The sequence below is a fragment of the Moschus berezovskii genome, chromosome 14, assembly GCF_049115385.1.
Source record: "Moschus berezovskii isolate FMDL1 chromosome 14, NW_MosBer_1.0, whole genome shotgun sequence".
Classification (NCBI taxonomy): Eukaryota; Metazoa; Chordata; class Mammalia; order Artiodactyla; family Moschidae; genus Moschus; species Moschus berezovskii.
The window spans coordinates 6,404,125-6,426,312 of NC_142473.1; the positions used below are offsets into that span (position 1 = coordinate 6,404,125).

Below are 22,188 nucleotides of genomic sequence, written 5' to 3' on the forward strand. Positions count from 1 at the left end.
CTGTTTCTGTTTCATAAAAAAGTTCGTTTGTACCACTTCCTTTCAATTCCAAATATAAGTGATATTACATGATATTTGTCTTTCTTATCTGACTTATTTCTGTAGTATGATTTGTAGCAACATGGATGGACTTAGAATTTCTGACCTTTTAAAAATCTTCAAAGTTGAGCATGTCACAATTTTTTTTTTTTTTTTCTACTGAATCTGTCTCTTTTGTATTATCACAGGATCATTGTACTACATCTTGACAGTGCTTCTATGGTCAGTCTTTGTTCAGAATATAGCAAAAAGAGGAATTGTCACTTTCAGTAAAAATTAAATGTTAAGAAAGCTTAGGCCGTAAAAAAAAAAAAAGCATGAAATGAAGACAAGCATTCAGAACTCATTTCCAATAAATGTTTAAAATGACACGGAGACAGAGAGGAGATGATATTGCCATTATTAGCACAATTAAAAAGGAAGCAAAAGTTATTCAGAAAATCCTTATCCTGAAACGAAATGGGACTTGTCAGCTTTAAGTCCTTTAAACACCGAGATATCTGAGAGAGAAGAACAAAGAAAACAAGGTGTAGGGGAGTGAGGAATGGGAAAAAAAAAAAACAGAGGTGCCAACACAGGTCAGAAAATGTTTTGTCATTTCAATTTTTTCTTCCAAAATGAATAAACATTTCTTCCCAAAGGACTGGGAAATTCATTTGCTGACTGCAGGGGACTTCCCCACAGTGAACCCGGAAATTCTGAACAGGAATTTCCCAATCTGTGGTTAGAAGTCCCAGCCCCCTGTACTAAGGGAATGCCCAGTAACTTTCATTTTTGAGATTGTGCTCCTTCAAGGCAGTAGGAAGATACTAAGCCTATTATCTATGGCTGGTGAGTAGGGGTCTTTTTCCTAGCTAGGGGTCAGACACTTGAGTCTTAGAAAACACTTTATTAATTGCTCTGTGACAGACAGAAATATACAAAAGGGAAGTGAGCTGATTCTGTGAAAGTTATATTCTTCCTGTTAGTTCTGTGTAGCTTAAACTGGGGAACTCTGTCTCAGAGACTCAAGGAGAGCATGACCTCCAGATAGCCCATTCCCAGGAAACAGTTAATTGTTTTTACAGCTTCTGATAATCAAAATGAGGGATGGGAAAAGACAAAAACAGTACATATTGATATGTGAGAAAATTCTGAAAATTCTTAAATGCATTATGATATCTTCTACGCTTCCTCTTGATTCCATAAAAGTCTCTCCGTGAGTCTTTGAATTCCCACCCTCCCTTACCATCTACTATATTGAATCATGCTCTTGGTCTTTTTTAAGTGACTCCATTTTTTCCTCCTTTCTAGCTCTGGTGCTAGCTACTCTACCACACTATTTCTTGGACTGTTATCACAGTTTTTAACTGGTCTCCTTCTCTCCAGAATTTAATCTTCCAATCCATCTTGCATATTGCTTTCAGTTCACATATCTTACACACAGAAGCTGGAGAGCGTAAGAAATGGAGTCTTTTTATGCAGCTATTATTTATGCTAGTTATGCAGCTAATCGGAGAAGGCAATGGCAAGCCACTCCAGTACTCTCGTCTAGAAAATCCCATGGATGGAGGAGCCTGGTAGGCTGCAGTCCATGGGGTTGCTAAGGGTCGGACACGACTGAGCGACTTCACTTTCACTTTTCACTTTCACACATTGGAGAAGGAAATGGCAACCCACTCCGGTGTTCTTGCCTGGAGAATCCCAGGGATGGGGGAGCCTGGTGGGCTTCTGTCTATGGGGGTCACACAGAGTCGGACACGATTGAAGTGACGCAGCAGCAGCAGCAGCATGAAGCTAATATTCAAGCATTTAAAATCATTTCTTTGCTTCATTTTCTTCATTTGAAAAGGAAGAGGTTCCGTTAAATCAATGTATTCTAAACTTTACAAGAAATCTAAATAATCTGTTCCGTTCCGTTCCGTCACTCAGTCATATCCGACTCTTTACGACCTCGTGGACTGTAGCCTACCAGGCTTCTCCATCCATGGGATTTTCCAGGCAAGAATACTGGAGTGGGTTACCGGAATCTGTAGACATTAACAAATTTAGATTATTTCCCCCTCCCTAACCTTGAATTACTCAATCTTGAATAGGCTGTAATTTATAATCTTTTAAAGATCTACAAATGATTCTTTTGTATCTGCATTAGGTTTGTCTGCAGATTAGCATTGTTAGGAAAGAACAGATCATTATCTTTCAGTCCTTACACCCTAGATATCTAAACTTAATGAGATTTTCTTACTCAGGAAATTGCAATGATCCTTACTACCATTAAAATAAACAAACAAAAAAAAATATATGAACTTGTCAGGCAGGTTTTCCTACTTTTCAGAATATATTACTATTTGTTCACCCTTCCCTTAACCTCTCTAAAACAAGATTTCAGTTTCCTTAAAAAATGTTTATTGCATTCACCCCACTTATACTTTCTTGCTGTTGTGTTTCTTTATTTCTTTCATTTCCCCTGTAGTGTAATTATTTCCAGGTTTCTGTCTCATTTCACACGTTTAATTTAAGCTCCTAAAATGTGAGAATTGACTGTTTTCTAGTATCTTCTTAGTGTCTTCTTCAGGATACTAATACAGCATTTGGCTGGGGAGTAGTATTTTAAATTCACACTCATGGCTGCATCTTTAGCTAGGCAGGATGACTTCACTGGTTACTGAATTGGAATCAGGACATTATTAGACAGCAGACATGAGAAACTGAAATGTAATAGGCAAAACCTAGTAGAGTGATTCAATACACTAATGAGTTTTGTTGCCATTGTTAACTAGTTAACAATTATAAGGGGAAGAAATGGTACCTTAGGTTGAAACAAGTTTTTCTGGGAGCATATAGCTCTGACACTCGGTCTAGTCTTAAGCATTAGGGAGAATTTCCAAAAGGAAATGACATGTCATTTGAGACCTGAAGATAAAAATAAAGGAATAAAGAATGTTGGGTGTGAGAAACTGTACGTAAGTTTCTAGAACCTGAATGAAGAGCAAAGTGTTCAAAATGTAATGAGCAAGGTGGGTATGGTAGCAGAGGATGAGGCTGAACAAGAAGACCTCGATTACATTAAGCTGAGACATTTCACAGTGAAATCTATTTAAAAGATCTTTGGAATAGTGACTCTGCTTCATTGTGAAGAACTGATTAGAAAGGTACAAGAATAGACTTATCTGATTCTTAGGGTAATTAAAAAAGAAAAGATATTGGTCTGAACTGGAGTTCTGAACTATTAGAAAAGGAAAAGCAGTCAGATTCTGCAAATATTTAGCACATAAAATCAGTACAGTTTGATGTAAGATGGAAAATAAGATATAGAGGGTAGAAGAGGTTCAATATCACCAGTTTTTACTGAATTGGTGCAATTGACTGCAAGATATCATTTACTAGTACGTATAGGAAATGAAGCAGGTGATGAAAAATGAGCAGTTCAACTTTTAAAAGTTGAGTTTATGGTATACAGAGAAAAATTGACTATATGAGCCTTAATACTGAGATCCATCTTTGGGCTGATCTATAAAATCAGAAATTATTTATTTAAATAATTAATTTATTATTTAAAGCAAATAACTGAAGCCATGAGTACATGTAGATAATAAGAGGATGTAATGCCAAAATTATATAAAACTTTAATCGTTTACCATATTTCTCTTAGTACCAATCATTCAGTCAGCATTCAACCTTGTTGAGGGCAGAAATAAATGAAATAGAATCCCAGAATCCCATCAGAGTAAACATCTCATACATTAATTGTATGTTGTTTGCAATTCTTCAAATTCTCTGTTGTGACATGTCTGCTGTACCAGTGTTTCTGTGACTTTTTCTGAGAAGCAGCCTTTTGTGCTCTCACCTGAAGAAATTTGTCCAGTCTTTTCCGAGTCCCTGAATTACTTTCTGTTCTCTTAAATATCTCTTTACCAAGTTCAATCCTGGGCTGGGAAGATCCCCTGGAGGAAGGAAAGGCTACCCACTCCAGTATTCTGGCCTGGAGAAGTCCATGGACTGTACAGCCTATGGGGTCGCAAAGAGTTGGACACCCGACAGGACTTAGTGACTTTATTCACTTTCATTTTCACTTTACCAAGTATCATGTAAAGTAGTTTGATGACTTAAGAGAGGTGATTCTGGATTCTGAACCTCTGAGTTTGAATTCCTCCCTGCCCTCTTACTAAACATGGTGTGCTCTTTACACAGTTTTGGTCAAATATTTAACTAACTGTGCTTGTTTCTTTTACCATATAATAGAAATTTTAGTATATCTATTACATGAAATTTTTATTAACATTAAGAAGATTCATATGAAGCACTTGAGACCAATGGAACTTAATGAATATCAATTGTACTTATAGAATAAGTACAATTTATAGAATATGGCATAAGAATAGAAATATGATCCACCATTTTATTTAAATGATCTGTAAAATAGGGAAAGTATTAACCATCTCTTTGGATGATTGTGAGTGTCTATCATATTAATACTTATAAATTACTTAGTATACTTCTAAATACTGTTTTATATTGCTTTATACTTATCTTTTAAGAGATGTTAGCTATTATTAACAGAGAAGGCAATGGCAAGCCACTCCAGTACTATTGCCTAGAAAATCCCATGGATGGAGGAGCCTAGTAGGCTGCAGTCTGTGGGGTCTCTAAGGGTCGGACACGACTGAGTGACTTCACTTTCACTTTTCACTTTCACACATTGGAGAAGGAAATGGCAACCCACTCCAGTGTTCTTGCCTGGAGAATCCCAGGGACGGGGGAACCTGGTGTACTTTCGTCTATGGGGTCACACAGAGTCGGACACAACTGAAGTGACTTCTCAGCAGCAGCAGCAGCAGCAGCTATTATTAAATGAGCAGATATTAGGTAACTTTTTATTCATGTTTTGTTAATTTCCATGTTTCTTTCTCATAAAAGTTGTCCAATAAACCTTTATTGAAAAACTACTTGAAGATAACATAAACAATGAGGCTGATGCTTCTGGGCCAAAGTTCTTGTTCTATGTCTTGGTAAATTTTTTAGACTATGTCATTTTGTGTCAAGGCTATCTTTATTTCTAGATGGACTGTATAAATCTCAATAAGGATTGGTGAGATATCCTGTCTTCCCATACACTACATGTTCAAATAATATCTATGGTGTTTTAACAAAATATTTAATAATTTTACTTCTTTATTTCCCCACAAAAATTTAAATTTTCCCAGATAGTAATAAACTAACCTGGTGTCAGGCTGATCTATAATATTGAAAGATCCACCACCAGATTGTTTTCAATTCTGAATTTTTTGAGACAAGATCAAGTTGAAGCTTTGCATTTCTAACAGAAGGCAAACACAACAAAAACCCACTTAAGATGTTGGAATCTTTGGGCAAAGAACTCATTTCTGATCTTGTGGATGACTTCGTGGAAAAAAATGTCCTGAAATTGGAGGAAAAGGAGAAGAAAAAAATTTATGATGCCAAACTTCAAGACAAAGCCCGGGTCTTGGTTGATTCTATACGACAGAAAAACCAGGAGGCAGGTCAAGTCTTTGTTCAAACTTTCCTAAACATAGACAGAAATTCCACCAGTATAAAAGGTAAGACTGGAATTCTTTACAAGGGCTATCTTATTTTTTTCAGAATCTACTTGACTCTAAGGCTGTTCCATTGTTGTCTATAGTTCCCTCATCCTCCTATTACTAATGTATAATTTTCATTAAATCTATCATTGCCCTTTTAGAGGCCACTTTGTCACTTGTGGGAGGGCATCAAATTTCCAATTAGCTGAGAAGCTGAGTCTTCTGTTTAGGTTATTCATTGAGATAGCTACAGATACTTTATAATAAGGCATTGAGATAGCCACAGATACTTTATAATAAGGAATATCAGAACCTGAACGTAGGTTTCTGTCACTTTGGACACTACGTGTCTTCATTCAAGTTTCTTATCGTCCATAAGCATCAATATGAGCATCTGTGAAATGGGAACAATTTCACTAACTTTGTCACAGATTTTGTAAGGCCAGGAACATAATGGCAGATAAGGGCTGACTATGCCCAGTATTTTATCTTCCACCTGGAATTCTCCTCTGAGCCCCAGATATGCTTAGCTCTAGCTTCATAATCAATATTTTCAGTTGACTGCTCCATTGACTACACAAAGCTAAGATATAAAAAATGACATACTTAATTGTCCCCATCAAATCTGTTCCACTTCTATCCCCTACCTCATTAAATAAGACTAAAATCCTCTGAGTTTCTTAATCCACTTCACAACTTTTTTTTTCACCAATGAATAATAGCTCCTAGCAGAGTACCAAGGATATAGCAGGCATATAATAAAAGTTGGATACATGCATGTAATAAATAGTAGTTATTATAATTATTCTCTAGCATATAATATTTATACCTTTACAAAACATATATTCCTGTGAGCTTACAAAATATGATTAGGAGAATGCCTCTAAAGTGTCCAATATCTTAACCTCTTTTCAAACTTCACTTTAATTGAATTCTAAATATCACTGGAGTCTAAATATCCTCAGGTCCAAGTTCACCAATGATGGACTTAATTTGGTATAATTTAACTTGAAATTCCCGGAGAAGGCAATGGCAAGCCACTCCAGTACTCACGCCTGGAGAATCCCATGGACGGAGGAGCCTGGTAGGCTGCAGTCCGTGGGGTCGCTAAGGGTCGGACACGACTGAGTGACTTCACTTTCACTTTTCAGTTTCAAACATTGGAGAAGGAAATGGCAACCCACTCCAGTGTTCTTGCCTGGAGAATCCCAGGGACAGGGGAGCCTGGTGGGCTTCCGTCCATGGGGTCACACAGAGTCGGACATGACTGAAGTGACTTAGCAGCAGCAGCAACTTGAAATTCCAGCCCAGAACACTGGAGCTTATCAGTAAGAGTAAGCTGTAATAAATGAAATGCCACACAATTGTAGAGACCTCACTATAGCAACTAAGCATTTTCAATAAGCCCTTCTCTATATAGAAGGGACGCTACCACCAGCAGGAAGTACATACTAGTCTAATAGATATCCAGGCTGTTATCATTAATATTTAAGTCAGTCCTTGTGCAAGTTTATTACTTTCTCTTAAACTGGGATGGGATAAAAACAGCTTCAGTTTAGAAACAAAATCAGAGAGCAGATTTGTAGTTTCCAAGGGGGAGAGGTGTGGGAGAGGGATCGACCGGGATTCGGGGGTTAGTAGATGCAAACCATTACATATAGGATGGATAAACAAGGACCTACTGTACAGCACAGGGAACTATACTCAATATCCTGTAATAAGCCAGGATGGAAAAGAATAGAAAATATAAGATGAAATAAGACAACACAAAATCAGAGATAATCCAACAAATAGGAATCAGAATTGAAGTAATGGGAGCTTCAAAATGATTTTAGCAATCCCAGAAACGAGACTGAATCTTAAATTTTGATTTTATTTTATTTTTTAATTTATTCATTTTAATTGGGGGCTAATTACTTTACATTATTGTATTGGTTTTGCCATGCATTGACATGAATCTGCCCCGGATGTACATGTACCTAACTGTCAGCAGAATCCATGGTGGGCAGGAGGCAGGTGCAGACCCTTTCATAAAGTATCCAGTAGTCCCCTGAATTCTATCTGTACATGGAACCTCCAGAAGAGTCCTAGGACACCTAGAGTACCCTGGTCTAGGAGGTCAGGAAGTTGGGTAAATTGGGCAATTAGAATGTGCAATATTAGAACATTAGGCCTTTGTAGCATGTTGTTAGCATAGTACTGAGGAAACGGAGTGCGAGATAGGAAGAATCCAAGCTATTTGTTTTAACAAATAGGTCTATACTTGCCTCCTGCCTGCCACGGACTCTGCTGATAAGATATGTTATTTCAGTTGAAGGTTTGTTCTGGATCCTGCAATTGCTAAAATCATCTTGAAGTTCCCATTACTCCAATTCTGTTTTCCATTTGTTGAATTATCTCCTATTTTGTTTTATCTTATCTTAATCTGCCTGCAATGCAGGAGACCTGGGTTTAATCCCTGGGTCAGGAAGATACCCTGGAGAAGAGAATGGCTACCTACTCCAATTTTCTTTCCTGGAGAATTCCAAGGACAGAGAAGCCTGGTGGGCTAGAGTCCATGAGGTAGTAAAGAGTCAGACACACTGAGTGACTAATACTTTCACTTTCACACAGATATGTGCCAAGAACTGCTATTTAGTCAGGAAGATAATTATTCAAATTCCTAACTTGCCAAGGGAAATGACCTTGTCTTATCTAGTATCAGTACCTTTATTTTTGTTTCAGTTTAAGAGATTTCCTGAACATTCCATTAGATAATAGTTAAAACTGAGATATTAAAATTTTTTATCCAAACTCCTAATTTTCTTTTTCTTTTTTTGCTGTTGTGTCAGGCCCATGGGTACTCCCTTTGGACGGCAGGATACATTGTATTTATTATGCTGTATTGAAATGATTCATGCTAATTTTACTATTAGATATAAGAAAGTCTAATTTTGTGTTTTATTTGTAAATGCTGTATCTATATGACACATAATGGCCATCAGGAGATGACATTTGTTAAATTTGAGAGTACCCCAAACCTGTAAATTACCTGAAAACAGGAGACTTTCAATGACAAAACATACCTTCTGACCAGAGACTATCCCAGGACCACAAACATCTTCACATTGGCAGAATCTTTTGAAACAGGTAGATTATGTGTCATATAATGTACGAAAATAAATGTAACTTTAAAGACTTACCATTTGCTGCATCTCCAGAGCTTAGATTTTAGCATAGTTTTTAGAAAGACATTTATTAAAATATTATTTAAAAAGTAATTGAAAGAAATAAATGAAAAAATTATAGAAGATGATACTGGCTTTCTAATGTAAATTAAATTAATAAGAAAAATTTGATTAGTTCATGCATATGAACATAGAGGTTTATTCCTTTCACAGACAGAAACCTTGTTATATTAGTTCTTGATAAACTTCTCTTCGGGTTTTTGCTTATGAGGACTGTCTTCCTCCCCTCTCAAAGGAAGGGCTTTGGACTTTCCCAGTCTCTTGCACAATCTTAGTCAAATGAGGCCAACCAGTTTCAGAAAATATTATATTTCTCAAGGGATTAAGGCAGAATGAGTCAAAAACAAACGTTTCCAAGAGGAAGATGTTATTTCCTCATATGGGCTGAAAACCTAGTGCTGTTTATTCATCATTTGGAGGCAGACATTCAGAGTATGTAGAATGTAGAATCTCTGACAAATTTTTCCTTTTGACCCTGGGTACAGTGCCATGGTTAATAGACAGCATTTCTCTTTTAAATTGTTGAATTCACAGCTTGATGAGGAATCCTGGAGGCTCACTTTCTTTGGAAAGGTTAAGAATTCATGCTAAGGTTGAAAAAAAATAATACCTGGGTGATACAAGATTCAAGATTCCTTTAAGTATTTGAGGGTGTATAGGTCTGTATTTCTTGTGTGAATTAGGAATGGGCTTGGGATGTTTGACTTAGCATTTATGTGCATAAATTGTGTCTCAGTTCAGTTCAGTCGCTCAGTCGTGTCCGACTCTTTGTGACCCCATGAATCACAGCACGCCAGGCCTCCCTGTCAATCACCAACTCCCAGAGTTCACTCAAACTCATGTCCATCGAGTCAGTGATGCCATCCAACCATCTCATTCTCTGTCGTCCCCTTCTCCTCCTGCCCCCAATCCCTCCCAGCATCAGAGTCTTTTCCAGTGAGTCAACTCGTCACATGAGGTGGCCAAAGTGTTGGAGTTTCAGCTTTAAAACTGTGTCTAGTAACACATTAAAATGATAATATTTTTTGATATATTATGTTAATTTTTTAATTAATTGATACCATTTTTATTTGATGTGGACATTAGAAAATTTAAAATTGCACATTATATTTATCATAGATAACACTGATGAATATTTAGTCAATGTGCCTTTGCTCAGAGACAACAGAAACTCCACATAGATAAGTAATAACTTAGAATAAAACTATTTGAAAAATAAAATTGTTTTGTTCAGTAAGGAACAAAGTTATTTGACCCCAAATCACCAAAGTTATTTTTTTCACAATATCAGTATCTGTTATTGCATTTGTTAGTAGCTCTGCTCTTACTACAAAGTATTTTTCCCTTCTTTCCCAGTGATAATACATCTATCTCCTATGACCCAACGTGTTAAAATCTTTTTCCCAGACTGTCCCCTCTCTGTCAGTCTTCTTGGGTGATAACTGGGTCACAGGGACAGATATCACCAATTATATCATGTGATATATCCTGCAGCTCCTGAGGAAACTGTGGCTGGACCAGACGAGTCAGCAGGATCTGCAGCCACCCTCAAACTTTGCCCTCGTGAAGAATTCCTGAAGCTGTGTAAAGAAAAGGCTGGAGAGGTACATGAAAGGGAGGAAGAGAAACAACTGCTTTCACTAATTACAGTTTCTTAAAGCGCTAGTTACAGAACAGCAGGGTGGGGACAGTGGTAATCTTGCTTATAAATACTTTGAGCAGGAGGAAATCACATGGCCTCACACAAATTCTAGTTCTCTTTCCCTATGATAGAATATGTCTCTCAATTTTTCATTTATTTGTTGTCAAATATGGTTGGAATTTATTAGAATTTTAGCCGTAGTCATAGAATCAAAATATTTATGAAATAACATGGCTGAGTAATAATTGGTTGCATTCTATTTAAAAAAAAGTTAACATCTGCAAAACATAGTGTTAGTGTTAAAAATAGTATCAAAATAATGTTACCTAAGGCAAACTATCTTTGGTGTATTTATTTTTAGCTGGAGCCAATGGCAAATATCTCCTAGTTTTTACAAAATTTGACCTGAATCTTGAATGTTAAGAAAGATTTGACTACGTGTAGAAGAAAGACGAGAAGGAGAGGGTAGGAGTTGTTCTAGTCACCTCAAGATTTAGTAACCATCACAAATATGTTTTCGATCCTGTTCTGGCCTTTTCAAAGATAATTCACTTCCAATTTGTACATTTTTTAATTGTCAATGTAATTCATTAGTAAGAGAGAGGAAGGGCAGTGTCTTCTGGTGCAGGATAGGAGAAGGGACAACTATGCAAGCCCTTAAAAGCAACAGTGATTGGTATATGAAGGTTTAAGAGAGATTTAGGTAAATCAAACTCATTGCATATCAATTTCCTGTAGATCTATCCAATAAAGGAGAGAAAGGACCGCACTCGTCTGGCTCTCATCATATGCAATACAAAGTTTGATCATCTGCCTCCCAGGGATGGGGCTGCCCTTGACATCCTTGGAATGAAGCAGCTGCTTGAGGGTCTTGGCTACACTGTGGAAGTGGAAGAGAAACTCACAGCCAGCGTAAGGGTGCCTCACCCACCCTGACATATACATATTCAACACATATCCTCCTACTAACAAGGGACCTTCATAATACTAAGCCAATTCTTTAACAACCATATAGGTCTCATTTATGTGCATGTGTTTGTCTAAGTGTGTGAATGTGTTTTGTAAAGTAAATATTAAGATAGGTGAAATCTGTGTCTCTTTAGAGTTTCAAATATCCTTAATTCCATAAAACCCGACAAAAAAAAAAAACTGATGGGCATGTTACCCACACAATTCTGAAGTGTGAAGGTTGAGATTCAGCCCTAGTATTTCCCAGAAAATTCTGGAGTAAAGAATGCTAGCAGGAGTGAACAGCTACTCACAGTATTCACATAAATGCTGAATCCTGACTCTGGCAGGGGCTATGCTGGCATGGGGGATGGGTCAGTAAATGAGACAGAAGATTCCCAGCTCACACTGATACAGGTTAACTTGCTGGGTGGCAGGGAATGATCAAGCCATAATCAAAACAAAATATTTCAGAGATTTGATATATCTGTGTGTCTTTAAGATTGGAAAGAAAGGAAAAAGGTAAAGGAAACAAAAGAATATATTGGTGAATGGGGAGTAATAATGTTTGTTTCACTGATAACATAATAAGTAATAATGTTTCACAATCTTGACCAAGAAAACCATCTTTAAGGAGATAATGTGGGATCGGACACATGACTATCAGAAACAAGATAGCTCTAGAAAGATGTGAATGAAATATATTCCAAGAAGGCATGACTACAAGTGAAAAGTCTGCACTGAATATGAAACTGTTACATGAAAAGTTGGAAGCGATCAGTGTAACCAGTGGAGGAGGAAGAATGTCAGAAGGAGAAGTATGCTCATGTCAGAAGTTTTATTTTATTCTAAGTATGATGGGGAGTGTTTTAGAAGAAAAATTGTATGATACATTTGTTATTCAATTTTCTTATTAAGTAATGAGAGAAAGGAAAGAGTTGAAAGGGAAAGTATATACTGACAATAAACAAATGTAAAATGTATTAAGAGCACAGGTTATATCAGGAGCAAAATTTGAATCTACTGATCCATTATAGAAGTGAAAATAAAATTATCATTGAGTATCCACTATCTGGAGAAGGCAATGGCAAGCCACTCCAGTACTCTTGCCTGGAAAATCCCATGGATGGAGGAGCCTGGTGGGCTGCAGTCCATGGGGTCGCTAAGGGTAGGACACGACTGAGCGACTTCACTTTCACTTTTCACTTTCACACATTGGAGAAGGAAATAGCAACCTACTCCAGTGTTCTTGCCTGGAGAATCCCAGGGATGGGGGCGCCTGGTGGGCTTCCGTCTATGGGGTCACACAGAGTCAGACAGGACTGAAGTGACTTAGCAGCAGCAGCAGCAGCATCCACTATGTGAAGGCACTGTGACTGAAATGTTACAGACATTTCTTATACTGATCATAAAAATAGGAGGTCAGTTTAATTTTAATTCTTCTCCTATGGAAGTAAGACTTTGTGGTCTTTTCAGGACATGGAATCAGTGCTGTGGAAATTTGCTGCACGTGAAGAGCACAAATCCTCAGACAGTACATTCTTGGTGTTTATGTCTCATGGCATCCTTGATGGGATCTGTGGGACTATGCACAGTGATGAAAAACCAGATGTACTACCTTATGACACCATCTTTCGGACATTCAACAACCGTAATTGCCTCAGTCTAAAGGACAAACCTAAAGTCATCATTGTCCAGGCCTGCAGAGGTGGTGAGTTGTGAGATGACGAATCCAAAGTTCATAAAGATAATAAAGGTGTTTGTAATGTATGTTTTATTTCTAGGGGAAACAATCAAACTAAACTGAATTATTAGGAAATTCCATTTAGGGGGCTGGTCTCATGTGACTTGTTAGCTGTTAAATTTCTGATATATTAGCTGATAAATCCTCAAAAAAAATTAGACACAGATATTCTAACCTTGGAATGAAATCATTTAAATGATCGCTTTGCTTGTAAATGTTTTACAGACATTTTGATGTTCTCTGGTTTAAGAGGAACTTCATTTGAAAGTTGGGATATTATATAATAGCAATATATTTTTCTTTTATTCCTCATAGATTATTGAAATGGAAATGACTTGGGAGATGAGGGAGCTTGGGATTTCAGGGAAATTTTTTGTTTTCTTCTTTTTTTTCTGACTCCCAGTTGCCATTTTAACTTTTAGAGCAGTTTTAAAGATGAAAAGTAGAAACAATTTAGCTGTAAAATGATAAATACAATCTGAGATTATGCAGATAAGGCTTTAACTCCTTTGTTATTCTCAGCAAATGTATTCCTCCAGTTTTACCATGTTTTTTCTATTAATTGGCACATTGCTCAATGACATAAGAAAGAGGCAGTGTTGGGTGGAGATGCACTCAGATTTGTGTATTTGTGTGTGTACTTCTGTGTGTAAAACTAATTAAAATAAACATTGTAAAGTAATGAGATAATTGCAATAGTCACACTGAGGGAGACACACAATGTGAAGAACATTGATGTTTCTACAGCAAATCGTGGGGAATTGTGGGTCAGTGACTCTCCGGCAGCCTTGGCAGACAACTTTTCACAGTCACCCGAGAACCTGGAAGAGGATGCTGTTTACAAGACGCACGTGGAGAAGGACTTCATTGCTTTCTGTTCCTCAACTCCACGTATGTGTCTTTCAGTTGCAGACAGATGTTTGTGGGTCTAAGACTATCTCTGAATGACCCCCCCAAAAGAAAAGCAAGATGAATAGCTATGATTTGATGCAAATTTTGAATACTGTCAGTATATTTTACTTTTTCTTCACTTTTAAAAATTGATTTTTATTATCTGTTGTACTTTATAGCCAAAGGTATAGTAACCATTAAAACAACCTAAAACAAGATAATGCCTTTACTATCACTCTGGTTAAAGACAGATTATTGATTCAGTTTTCTATTAAATCCATTTAAAATTTTGAGTATGGTTTTTTTTGATCTAAGGACTGACTTCCCTTTCTTAAGAATTACCAACTCCAACTCATGTTCTCTATTATTTCTCATCTGGTGCGTCTTAGAGCAGCACCATAAGCATGTGCTAGCAAGTAGGTGCATGTCCTTTTAAAAGAAGAAAATGATAAAATGGGGCTTATTACTAGTAAGGGAATAGCATTTATTTCTTAAACTTTCCATAATCATCTTGAGAAGACATATCTGAGCATTTCTAACTTGAAAATTTTAATCACTCATTACTTTATGGAGGCATAATTAACATACAAAAAACTGTACATGTTTAATGTACATAGTTTAATGAGTTAGGAGATAAGTATATACCACTATTTGTGACCACTATCTATACCAAAAGTATATCCCTCCCTTCCAAAAGTTTCACTAGATCTATTCATTTATTTTGTTCACTATATTGTGAAAGACATCATGATTTATAATCTGTAAACAACAACCTGTATGAATATAGAGAAATTCTTCCTTCTGAACCTGTCTTCCTTCTTCTGTAAAATAGGATAATTACAATAATCTCTCAAGCCTCTTTTCAAAGCCAAGTGAATAAACATAAGTCACAAAGTAGAGACTCAGTCTCCAAAAGACAATGCAATCTCTAAGAAATGAACTTCAGTTGTGATGATCTCCTTCTTTAGTTGAACTTCTTTTGGAAAACGAGTTAATTTAAAGTTGTAACTTTTTCCCCTAAATATATCAAGATAATTCCCAAGATACATTTTTGTTTTAGAAGACAAAAAAAAAAAAATTATGAACACCACAGCCCAAGGCTTACCACTCCTTATCATCATAGACAATGTGTCCTGGAGAGACATCAAAAAAGGTTCTCTCTTCATTACACGACTCATCGCATGCTTCCAAAAATATGCTTGGTGCTGTCATCTTGAGGAAGTATTTAGGAAGGTGAGTTCATCTTTTCTTTTCTAATCATTTATTTGTTAAGGAAAACGTAAATATTATTTGCCTTTCAAGTGATGATGAAAGATTTTTTTCAGGCACACAAAAGTAGAGTAGCACTTGGTTTCTGTAATCTAGGTATTTAATATATAATTAACAAAAATCTGCATTAATGCACCACAGAAGAACAAAATGCTACAAAATATGAACTTGTATCTCATGGGCTATAAGTTTTTATAATTCAAAGAATAGAAAGTATATTGGATTAATTTTCACTTCTTCATTTAATATATATATATAAATTTTCACTTCTTCATTTAATATATATATATATATATATATATATATATATAGTGGTCTACTTAATAATGGGTTATATCTTTGTGACACGGGTGTAAGGGAGATACATGTGATATAAGGCGACCTAGAACTTACATTCTTATGAGAGAGATGAGTATTGAAAAATATTCCAACAAACACATTTTGTGATTCAGGTTGTGATAGAATCCATGGAGAGCATGTCCTAGGAAATGTGAACGGCTTGCAAAGAATATCAATGACTTAGTGACTGAACAGCAAGAATGTATGAAAGAGAACAAAGGTGAAAAAATTCTTTGAATAGAGTGGCCCAGAAAGGAAGGCTTGATACTCATTCCCCAACTCAGGACATTCCCTAGTTCCTCCCTCCTTCCTAATTTATTTTTTTTCCATAACTCTTACCACTACCCAAATAATATATATTTGTTTGATTGCTATTTTCATTTACTTACTTGAATGCAAGCTCATGAAACCTGGAATTTATTCAATACTCAACATGCTAGTAGGTAGGAGTTAATAATCATTGAAGAAATAAATGCATGAATGTGTGAATAAATGTCCCTCTTTTTTCAGTAAGAAAGTTACTGGTATTACGAACATGGGAAACTGTGGTTGTTTTTAAACTAAAACCGTAGAGAATAATAATACTTCTGTGGGAAAAGAAGAATATGCCTTTCATGAATTGGAGAAAATTGTAACATAAAGTGAGTCAGGGTCTCAGTGAATAGTAATGTAGGAAGTCCTATTGAAAGAATAAGATTTAAACGTTACATTTTAAAGGGAATTTCTCAGAAAATATTAGAAATAGTGTATCTAAGTAAGTAGGATTTCACCGATAAATCTATGGGGGGATAAAAGTTCAAAGATCAACTTAGTGGTGGGACTGTGAATCTTGCTCATCATTCAGACCCTAAAGATCAAAACCCTGCAATATTAAATTGAAGAGTTAGACTTATTGGAGGTAGAAGATAGAGGATTTCTGAGGTTCAGTTCTCATGAACAAACACCAAGGGATAATTAATCATCAAATCTATATATCAAAAATGGAAAGTAAGAGAAAATGAAATTTGAAAATACTTAGTTTAGGCATAGGGCTTCCTTGATGGCTCAGAGGGTAAAGAATCTGCTTGAAATGCAGGAGACCCAAGTTCCATCCCTGGGTCTGGAAGATCCCCTGGAGAAGGGAATAGCACTTCCTGTAGTCTCCCTTAGAAAATTCCATGGACAAAAAGTTTGTGGGGCCACCAAGGGTCAGGCGTGACTGAGAGACTGAGGCATGTATTTTGAGATAAAGAGACTATTCTGACATTGGGTGTCATAACTAAGTGGTAGAATAGCAGCAACAGGGAGTTAAAATATCCAAGGACTTGGTTCCATCAATCCTAGGAGCACCCTTCATTCCAAAAAAATCTTTGACTTATTTTGCAAAACATTTTCTGAGATGTATAAGAGATATGTATCATCTAGAATCTCTTTTCATTTTTAGGTACAACAATCATTTGAAAAACCAAATGTTAAAGCCCAGATGCCCACTGTTGAACGACTCTCTATGACAAGATATTTCTACCTTTTTCCTGGCAACTGAAAATAGTAAGTATCAAGAGATTTTGTAGGCAGGCAAAAGAAATAGAATGATATTAATAGTGAGGGCCAATAACAGCTCATTGCTTTAGTTGTCAATTAGTAAATTGGTGTTCCTTGTTGATGTAATTTGGTGATATGTTGTTACCTGTTTACTCTCTATATATGCATCTGGATCCCTCTTTCATAGACAACAAAAAGAGTCGAAAATCCAGTATTAGGTGCAAGCACAGAAATGATAGAGTGATCTCTGTATGCTTGCAAGGCAAACAATTCAATATCACAGTAATCCAAGTCTATGCTCCAATCACTAATGCCAAAGAAGCTGAAGTTGAAGGGTTCTATGATGACCTACAAGGCCTTCTAGAACTAACACCAAAAAAAGATGTCATTTTCATCATAGGGGACTGGAAAAATAGGGAGTCAAGAGATCCCTGGAGTAACAGTCAAGTTTGACCTTGGAACACAAAATGAAGCAAGGCAAAGGCTAACAGAGTTTTGCCAAAAGAACACACTGGGAATAGAAAACACCTTCTTCCAGCAACACAAGAGACAACTTTACACTTGGACGTCACCAGATGGTCAATACCAAAATCAGATTGATTATATTCTTTGCAGGCAAAGATGTAGAAGCTGTATACAGTCAGCAAACAAAAGACTAAGAGTTGACTGTGGCTCAGATCATGGGCTTCTTATTGAAAAACTCAGAGTTAAACTGAAGAAAGTAGCCAAAACCACTATACCATTCAGTTCAGTTCAGTTGCTCAGTCGTGTCCGACTCTTTGCGACCCCATGAATCACAGCACCCCAGACCTCCCTGTCCATCACCAACTCCCAGAGTTCACTCAAACTCATGTCCATCGAGTCGGAGATGCCATTCAGCCATCTCATTCTCTGTCGTCCCCTTCTCCTCCGGCCCTCAATCCCTCCCAACATCAGAGTCTTTTCCAGTGAGTCAACTTGTTTCATGAGGTGGCCAAAGTATTGGACTTTCAGCTTTAGCATCAGTCCTTCCAATGAACACCCAGGATTGATCTCCTTTAGAAAGGACTGGTTGGCTCTCCTTGCAGTCCAAGGGACTCTCAAGAGTCTTCTCCAGCACCACACTTCAAAAGTGTCAATTCTTCGGTGATCAGCTTTCTTCACAGTCCAACTCTCACATCCATACATGACCACGGGAAAAACCGTAGCCTTGACTAAATGGACCTTTGTTGACAAAGTAATGTCTCTGCTTTTTAATATACCATCTAGGTTGGTCATCACTTTCCTTCCAAGGAGTAAGTGTCTTTTAATTTCATGGCTGAAATCAGCATCCACAGTGATTTTGGAGCCCAAAACAATAAAGTCTGACACTGTTTCCACTGTTTCCCCATCTCTTTCCAATGAAGTGATGGGATCAGATGCCATGATCTTGATTTTCTGAATGTTGAGCTTCAAGCCAACCTTTTCACTCTCCTCTTTCACTTTCATCAAGAGGCTTTTGAGTTCCTCTTCACTTTCTGCCATAAGGGTGGTGTCATCTGCATATCTGAGGTTATTGATATTTCTCCCTGTAATCTTGATTCCAGCTTGTGCTTCTTCCAGCCCAGCGTTCCTCATGATGTACTCTGCATAGAAGTTAAATAAGCAGGGTGTCAATATACAACCTTGACGTACTCCTTTTCCTAGTTGGAACCAGTCTGCTGTTCCCTGTCCAGTTCTAACAATTGCTTCCTGACCTGCATGCAGGTTTCTCAAGAGGCAGGTCAGGTGGTCTGGTATTCCCATCTCTTTCAGAATTTTCCACAGTTTATTGTGATCCACACAGTGAAAGGCTTTGGCGTAGTCAGGTATGACCTAAATATACCATGTTCATGGATTGGAAGAATCAGTATAGTGAAAATGAGCATACTACCTGAAGCAATCTACAGATTCAATGCAATCCCCATCAAGCTACTAATGGTATTTTTCACAGAAATAGAACAAATAATGTCACAATTTGAATGGAAGCACCAAAAAACCTCAAGTAGCCAAAGCAATCTTGAGAAAGAAGAATAGAACTGGAGGAATCAATCTGCCTGACTTCATACTATACTACAAAGCTACAGGCATCAAGACAGTATGGTACTGGCATAAAGGCAGAAATATAGATCATTAGAACAAAATAGAAATCTCAGAGATAAATCCACCCATCTGTGGACACCTTATCTTTGACAAAGGAGGCAAATATATACAATTGAGAAAAGACTATCTCTTTAAGAAGTGATGCTGGGAAAACTGACCAAACACATGTAAAATTATGAAACTAGGACACTTGCTAACACTATATATAAAAATAAAGTCAAAATGGATTAAAGATCTAAATATAAGGCCAGAAACTATAAAACTCTTAGAGGAAAACCTTGGCAGAACCCTCTCTGACATAAATCACATCAAGATCCTCTATGATTCACCTCCCAGAGTAATGGAAATAAAAATAAAAATAAACAAATAGGACCTAAATAAACTTAAAAGCTTTTGCACAATAAAGGAAGCTATAAGCAAGGTGAAAAGACAGTGGGAGAAAATAATAGCAAATGCAGCAACTGACAAAGAATTAATCTGCAAAATATACAAGCAGCTCATGCAGCTCAATTTCAGAAAAATAAATGACCCAATAAAAAATATGGGCCAAAGAACTAAACAGACATTTCTCCAAAGAAGCCATATAGATGGCTAAAAAACACATGAAAACATTCTCAACATCATTCATTATCAGAGAAATGCAAATAAAAACCACAGTGAAGTATCATCTTGTGCCAGTCAGAATGGCCATCATCAAAAGGCTATGAACAATAAAAGCTGGAGAGGGTGTGGAGAAAAGGGAACCCTCTTACACTGTTAGTGGGAAAGCAAACTAGCACAGCCACTATGGAGAACAGTGTCGAGATTCCTTAAACAAAACGCGAATAGGACTACCATATGACTCAGCAATCCCAGTGCAGGGCTTACACACTGAGGAAACCAGAATTGAAAGAGACATGTACCCCAATGTTCATAGCAGCACTGTTTACAAAACTAGGACAGGGAAGCAACCTAGATGCCCACTGGCAGACAAATGGATAAGCAAGTTGTGGTACATGTGCACAATGGAATATTACTCAGCTATATAAAATGACACATTTGAGTCAGTTCTAATGAGGTTGATGAAGCTGGATCCTATTATACAAAGTGAAGTAGTCAGAAAAAGAAACACTAATACAGTATGTTAATGCATATAAATGGAATTTATAAATATGGTAACGATGACCCTAGATGCAAGACTGCAAAAGAGACACAGTTGTAAAGAACAGATATTTGGCCTCTGTGGGAGAAGGCAAGGGTGGGAAGATATGAGAGAATAGCATTGAACCATGTACATTACCATAGATAAAAAGGATGACCAGAGTAAGTTCAATACATGAAGCAGAATACTCAAAGCTCATGCTCTGGGACAACTCAGAGGGGTGGGTTGGAGAGGGAAGTGAGAGGGTGGTTCAGGATCGGGGGACACTTGTACACCCGTGGCTGATTCATCTCAATGTATGACAAAAACCACCACAATATTGCAAAGTAATTATCCTCCAATTAAAATAAGTAAAGTTTAAAAAAGATTATATTTTTCTGTAAACTTCATCTCAATTCTAGAAATATGTACCTATAATCTTCTACTCCTGGTTTCTGAAACTCTGGTTACATAAACCCATGGATACTTCAGCAGAATAACTTTTAGTTTCTAATTATCCCTATGGAACCACATTTGGGGATTTAATTATTTATTTGACTAATACTTATCAAGCACTTACTATGATCCAAATTCTATTATAAATGCTTAAAATATACCAGTGAACAAGATAAATGGGATACTTGCTCTCAGAAAGCTCATACTCTAGTGAGTGGATACAGAATCTAAATATACAAGCAAGTAGATAAATGTCAGAGAGTGGTATGAGCTAAGGGAAAATAAATAAATAAAAAAGGCTAAAAAGACACAAAAAGATAGATGCTGTACTGTTATAGATAGATCACTTTGAAAAGGCTGGTTTGAAGTGATGAAATGATTTGAAATCAGAATGAATAGAGTAAGGGGTGAACCTCATGGTTCTATGTGGAGAATGCGTCTCAACGCAAGAAACAGGAAGCAAGCCCCTGAGGCAGATGTGTGCTTAAGCTGGTTAGACGCTGCAAAAAGATAGCTGGCTAGAGAATGTGAGTGGGAGAAATGGCAGGATGAAATTCAGGAAAATGGTATCATCTCACTCAGACTTTACAAAGATCGCTCTGATTGTTTATTGGTAAATAGTTACAAAGGTCACCAATAGAAAGTAGGGGAAATGGTAAAGGCATGTGGAAGAAAATAAGAAAAAGAATCACAGTAAGGATTAAATTGAAGACTTCCAGGGATTACTATATTGATTTTCTGTTCTTTTTCTCTTCTCTAGAAAATCACAGGAAATTCAACCATTTTTCAGCTTCAAGAAGCATTTTTATCAGCACAGCATCCATGTGTAACCTTTCGTCTTTCAATTAAAGTGAAAACAAACGAACTGTTCTTTGGAATCCTCTAAGAAAGAATAGAATTTCAATTAAAACAGTGGATGGATGGAAATAAAGTGGAAGAAGCAAGCTGGATTTTCTAGTTTTATTGCATATAATGCCTGCACTTTAGTGAGTAAAGAGAACTAGTCATGACTTGCTCTCAGCAGCAGGGTGAAAGGAGATGGTGCCCATCTGGAGACAAGGACCACAAACTGGATCACTTCCTCCTTTTATCACTCATCAAACCTTGCAACTAGAATGATTTGGAAGAATTTTTCTAATTTATTATTTAACCAACATCATAGGTCTAGTTCAATTGTTTTCAAAAAGTTATTATCATACCTACGCATCTTTCTTCTTATCAACAAATTAATTTGCTTTCTTGTTGATGATTTTTCTTTCCAGATTTCCAAGCTTCAGGAAAATTTTGTTATTTAGCAAATACTTGGTAATTGTCTAAAATAAATTTGGCTTTCTATTTAAGATTGTATAACT

At 36.8% G+C, this 22,188-nt stretch overlaps 1 protein-coding gene across 4 annotated transcripts; it reads left to right on the forward strand.

Moving 5' to 3' along the window:
* Nucleotides 1-793: 793 nt before the first annotated feature.
* Nucleotides 794-22,080, forward strand: LOC129554237 (caspase-13). Of its 4 annotated transcripts, none has more exons than XM_055422851.2 (9): nt 794-870; nt 5,343-5,597; nt 10,301-10,410; nt 11,187-11,360; nt 12,873-13,107; nt 13,888-14,031; nt 15,155-15,264; nt 17,063-17,166; nt 21,597-22,080. In XM_055422851.2, the coding sequence occupies exons 1-8, from the start codon at nt 864-866 to the stop codon at nt 17,159-17,161; spliced, it is 1,134 nt and encodes a 377-aa protein (XP_055278826.1). In that variant the 5' UTR covers nt 794-863; the 3' UTR covers nt 17,162-17,166; nt 21,597-22,080. The 4 variants fall into 4 exon arrangements, with proteins under 4 accessions (XP_055278826.1, XP_088699002.1, XP_055278828.1 ...); XM_055422852.2 differs by having other exon boundaries at nt 822-870; nt 5,223-5,597; XM_088842876.1 differs by lacking the exons at nt 17,063-17,166; nt 21,597-22,080 and adding an exon at nt 15,753-15,885.
* Nucleotides 22,081-22,188: the final 108 nt, after the last annotated feature.